Source organism: Vombatus ursinus, unplaced genomic scaffold, assembly GCF_900497805.2.
Source record: "Vombatus ursinus unplaced genomic scaffold, bare-nosed wombat genome assembly UNPS02010394.1, whole genome shotgun sequence".
Lineage (NCBI taxonomy): Eukaryota > Metazoa > Chordata > Mammalia > Diprotodontia > Vombatidae > Vombatus > Vombatus ursinus.
This window is the reverse complement of record NW_020950172.1, coordinates 8984417-8989752: the sequence shown is the minus strand read 5'-3', so window position 1 is coordinate 8989752 and position 5336 is coordinate 8984417. Positions and strand designations below refer to the sequence as shown.

The following is a 5336-nucleotide window of genomic DNA, read 5'->3' as shown; positions in this document are numbered from 1 at the left end:
GGGGTTTGTGCTTCCTTTACAGCAAATGCTGTGTTTAAAATCTTCCGTGTCCTCCTCCGAGGCCATGAGTCACTACTCATGGCAAGGGCTTACAACCTTTGGGGATTTTCTTTCGAAATGAAATTTCTAAGCTTCATTTAAAAAAAAAAAACAACTACAAAGAGAATTTTTTTTTGGCTGAGGTAACTGGAGTTAAGTGACTTGCCCAGGGTCACACAGCTAGTAAGTGTCAAGTGTCTGAATCTGGATTTGAACTCAGGTCCTCCTTACTCCAGGGCCAGTGCTCTATCCACTGCGCCACCTAGCTGCCTCGAAAGAGAAATTTTCACTTACATTCCAGGAAAAAGGCGAATGCAAGGTGAAAGGACAGAACAAACTGTTCTTTAAATAAGCTTCTTGAGCTCTGACTCAGCCTTTAAAAACTTGTTATTCATGGAAACTTTTTTTCAAAAGATCTTCAAATTTATGATCTCAAATCATCCTCTCATCAACTCTGTGGGATAAACTGGCCAGGTCATAGATGTTACTTAGGCCTGAGAAACAGTAGGATTTGCCTCAAGTCACCCAGCCAGCGAATGACAAAATACAGGCTCTGGCCCTATTTGGACGCCCTTAGCTAATGGAGGCCCCGGTTCCCAGGCCACCTTGGAGCTCTACAGCCCCGAGGCAGGACAGAGAACGGCAAGACGGGCCTCAGTGCCCGGCTACACCAAGCCCTTTGTGTTACTGAGTGTTGGAAAGAATTTCACTGGTGTCCTTTGTCTTTCTAGAGATACACTGATTCCTTTTGTATTTACATCAGTCATTGTGCACATACGCAGGTATATACGCACGCACACACACACACACACACTCTCCTACACTAACCCCCAAACTCCCTGTAATAAAGGGAAAAAATTATATATACACAGAATATGTATAATTTCTTTATCATATCTATATAATATTTGCGTGTATATGTATACATGTGTGTATACACATATATGTGTATATATGTATACATGTATGTATACACACATATGTGTATATGTGTATATATGTCTATATGTCTGTATGTGTGTGTGTATGTGTATGTATACACACATACACATATATGTAAAAAACGAGACCTGCTTCTTTCTTTCATTCCAGAAGAGAGATTGGGAAGGACAAGGACAAAGCATCATATCTGCTATAGGTAGATGGAGAAACGAATGAATGAATGAATAAATGAATGAATGAATGAACACAAACACACTCATCGTAAAATGAGCTGGAGAAGGAGATGACAAAGGGCCCCAGCATTGGACATGACTGGAAATAACTAAACAACAACTCTGTGTGTGGGTGTGTGCGTGCACTCTTCTGTCTCTGACCTCCCGGTGCCTCTTCTGGATCGAGGCAAGGAAATGGCTCTACTGTGTGCCGTCTCCCCTGAGGGAGCATTGTGGCTGTTGGGGGTCCCTGCGTATCTGCCCAGAGACCAGACGAGCCTTACCAGGTATCTCAGACCCCTCTTTTTGTTCTCATTTCTCACGTCACAGCAAGAGGCCTTTGGAGGCTATGGTTTTTCTCATCACTTCCTGCCTGGCTTCTGGTGGTTTGCTACTCCAGAGGGGCTGCTAGGAACCTCTGGTACATCCTGACCTCTCCCTGGCTTCCCAGTAGTGGGAATCCCAGTTCTCCCTGGTGATGGAGGGGAGGAAACTGAGGCCTGTGTTGACCAAGGGACTGTTTTCCTGAAATTAAAATTGGACGCGGAGATCTCAGAGTGGCCCAAGGCCTGGAGAAATTCTGAAAAGCCCAAGAAGGTCAGGCCTGCATGGGCTCATATGATTTTCACAATGACTCTTTGGGGAGACCAGTTTTGAAGATGAGGACTAGTTGGTCTGCGGTTCTGTCTGTCTGTCCTCATTCACGTGCAGTGATTCCCCCCCCAGACACTGCCTTCTGGTAGCATGCTGGCCCATCCCCCCTCTCCTGGTCACTAAAAAAACTTTTGGGACAGACCTCCTGACTCCCAACTTTCTTTTTAACCCATTGCTGACTCCTGGACATTGGGCCCCTGCCCCTTGCACTGCTGAACACTGTACCCTCCAGGTTACCAACAGTGACATGACCTATTCTTAGGCCTCCCTTTCTTTGCCCCTGCAAAGGCCCTGGAGAGAAGCCCGGCCCTGGAGTGCCAGGCTCTGCCCCAAGCCCACTGGGCCCAGGCAAGGCCCTTCAGCTCCTTTGGCTCTCTTGCCTGCTGGGACTCTTCCCTGCCCCCGCCCACCCGCCCGCCCAAGGCTCTCTCCATCCCCCTGCTGACCCCAGTCCTTCACCCCACAGTCCAAAGGGCTCCTTCCCTACAGCAATTTTGCTCTATCATTCACAGGGCAATAAATCCCATCCTGCTTCTTGACTTTTCTCTGACTAGGGCATGTATGTGAATGCTCTTTCCCTACCTAGACTGCAAGCTCCCCGAGGGCAGGAATGGTGGCTTTTACACTGCTCCTTGGTCACTCTGGGCATTGATTCTCACTAGACAGGTCGGCCGCTCTAGGGGACAGGACAGAATCTCCCAGGAGCCCCAAACATACCATTGAAGTTGTTCCTTATATAAACTGCTGGTTGTTAGCAGGCTGTTTTCTTGTCTAATGACTCCACCTAAGAAAAGAAGCCAGAAAAAACAACAGGGTTGAGTGTCCGAGTTAATTGGAATACAGAGAACTTCATCTTTTAACCACCCATGGATGAAAACAGGACAAATTGGAGAGAATTCAGCCTCCCGTGCAAACTGACTACATGAGGGAGGGCAGGTCCCAGGCCCCTCCCCATGTTGTTAGACAGGTGCCAGTCTGCATTGACCAGACTCCTGCACTAATGAAATCACAGGTCAACCCCCCCAAAAAAAGTAGTTAAACAAAATCTGTAATTACAGAAGGAAACTGAGGCACAGGGAAGGAGAAGAAAGCATTGGCCCGAGGTCAGATAGCAATGTGTGACAGAATCCTTGAGAAAGGCATCATGGGATAGCTCTGAACCCAGATTCTAGCCCCAGATGGTCATGCGACTACGCGTGAGTCACACATGACATCACCGCTGCAGCACGCAGGGGCTAGTGTCCCGATACCATCATATCACGGTTGCTGGAGTTTCTACAGAGCTCTGAGGTTGGCAAAGGGCTCTGTACATACTATCTCACTGAAACAGGCTCAGAGTGTCTGTGGTTTGCCCACAGTCTCACGGCCGGCTGGGGGGCAGAAGCAATCCTTCCTGATCCCACCTCCAATGCTCTCAGCACGCCCCGGGGGGATCTCAGAGGAGTCTTCCACGATAAATTAAAATGCTTTCTTTATTTTGAAATGTTGTGGGCTACGAATGATGACGCCACTGGGTAAGCCTGAAGACACTCGGCACTCGGGGACTCAGGGCCTCTTCCAGCTTACGTGGACCACGCTCTCTCCAGATGCTGCTTGGAGATGGGAACCAGTAACACCCGATGGATCTCTGCTCGTAGGTGTTAGCACGCACCAGATTGTTACACTGGAATAATTGCTCAAGTAACTAATAAAAACTCAGTGGCTATGATAACGATAATGATAAAAACTAATAAGCCTAGTCTAGTAAGAGGAGTCATATAAAATGAATCACACGCTGTCCACGCTGGAGCAGGGGCCAGAATACTTAACGGAAATAGTCAGCCAATGAGCATCTATTAAGCACTTGGGGTGGACTGGCCCTTCAGGGAGGACCAGCACCTCTGGAGCCTGGGCTGCTCATCCACCTTTGTGTCCACCTCTCACCCAGCTCTCCTCTGTGGCTCCAGGAAGCGGCAGCAGGGCCCGGGACCCCGGTGAAGCCACCTCAAAGACAAGCTAAACCAGGCTGAAGGGAGCAGGGGGTCTCAAACCCTGCGGTGAGTGAGTGGAAGAGTGAGCAGAAGACCCTGGGCCGTCCCCTGGCCACCCTGACTTCTGTCCTGCTGGATTTTGATGACTTCGGGCAGCTCTGCCTCACTTGAATCCAATTCACAGGCCGTCACCTATGATGTCGCGGTCCTCTTGGAAAGGAAGGACCACCGGGACGGACAGCCGCCAACTGTGGGCCAGGCCCCGAGCTAAGTGCTGGGGACACAGGCAAGGGCCCAGGCCCATGAGCCGGGAGAAATCGGGGTCCCCCGGGAGGGAAGGCGCTGCAGCTGCAGATCGCCACCCTCATGGCTCCCACGGCAGGTGGGATTGTGACGGAGCCTTGAGCCCAAAGGCGGCCAGAGAAGCCCGCAGGGGGCCAGGGGCCAGAAAGGAGCCCCCAGGGCCCGCTCCTTCCTTCCCATCAAGTCCCCGAGGGGCAGGGGACGCCCACCCGTCTGTGCCACAGCCCGGGGCGCCGCGGGACCCCCCCCCCCCCCCCCCCGGGCCCCGGGGCGCCGCGCCCCCCCCCCCCGAAGCCCGGGGCCCGGCACAGAGAGGCTGCGGACCACGGCTCCTCTGCCCAGCAGCTCCAGAGGGCGGGCGGTGGCCGGGGGTCCCGGGCGGGGGTCCCGAAGGGCCCGGGGCAGGACGGGCGCCCCCCCCCCGCCCCTCCCCCCTCCCCCCCGGGGCACGGGGGACCCTGGGGGGGCAGGCCTGGAGGCAGGGAGACCCGAGTTCAGATCCCGCCTCGGACACTGACTAGCTGACCCTCGGCCGGGCTCTTCGCCCTCCTCAGCCTCAGTTTCCTCATCTGTAGAACGGGGACGACCGTGGCCCCTCCCTCCCGGGGCTGGATCTAAAGAGAATGGCTGCAAGGGGGCTGACCCAGCGCCCCCTCCCTCGCTGGGGCCCGGAGGGGTCTGGAGGCCGGCTTTCGGTCTTGAACGACCTCCTCCATCCCGGGATTCTTTACAGACTAAAAGTCACTCCTCCCCCCCTTAGTCCGGCATTCAAGGCCCTCGGCTCCCTGGCCCTGAAGAAGACGGGAGGTTGGGGGGCGAGGGTCCTGGGGGGAGGGGGAAGGGCGGGGCAATGGGACGGACAGACTGACGGAAGGAGGAGGGAGGGAGGGAGCCGGGGCAGCGGCGGGGGCGGGGCCGCCTCACCTGCCTCTCCGGCCCTGGGCTCCACCCGGCACCCTCCCGGAGCCGCAGCCCGGAATCGGAGTCGGGCGGCCGAGCCCCGCCCCGTCTTCTGCTTCCGGGTCGGCGTCTTGGAAACGGGAAGCGCTGCGCAGGCGCCTTCCGGCCTCCTCAGGACTACTTCCGGGGGACTCTCCTCGGGCTCGGCCCCGCCCCTCCAGCAAGCCCAGTGCGCAGGCGTGCCGTGGAGCTGCGGCCAGGGGGCGCCTCGGGCTCGCTGGGATTTCCCTGGACCTCTCAGTTGGCTCATCCGTGA

At 54.7% G+C, this 5336-nt stretch overlaps 2 protein-coding genes across 3 annotated transcripts in view; one reads left to right on the top strand and one right to left on the bottom strand.

The window, feature by feature from the left end:
* The window catches only part of TTLL1 (tubulin tyrosine ligase like 1), a 21913-nt gene extending 16794 nt beyond the window's left edge, over nucleotides 1-5119 (bottom strand). The window contains exons 1-2 of one of the 2 annotated variants that reach the window (XM_027854336.1): nucleotides 5045-5119; nucleotides 2565-2631 (exon numbers count right to left, since the gene is read on the bottom strand). The gene's annotated coding sequence lies outside the window, so the exon portion shown is untranslated. Of the gene's footprint in view, nucleotides 1-2564; nucleotides 2632-3250; nucleotides 3270-5044 lie in introns of those variants that run through there. The other variant, XM_027854337.1, reaches the window with a different exon arrangement.
* LOC114037474 (basic proline-rich protein-like) lies at nucleotides 4015-4641 on the top strand. Its single transcript, XM_027854372.1, has one exon. It carries the CDS (start codon nucleotides 4015-4017, stop codon nucleotides 4639-4641), a length of 627 nt encoding a protein of 208 aa, XP_027710173.1.
* Nucleotides 5120-5336: the final 217 nt, after the last annotated feature.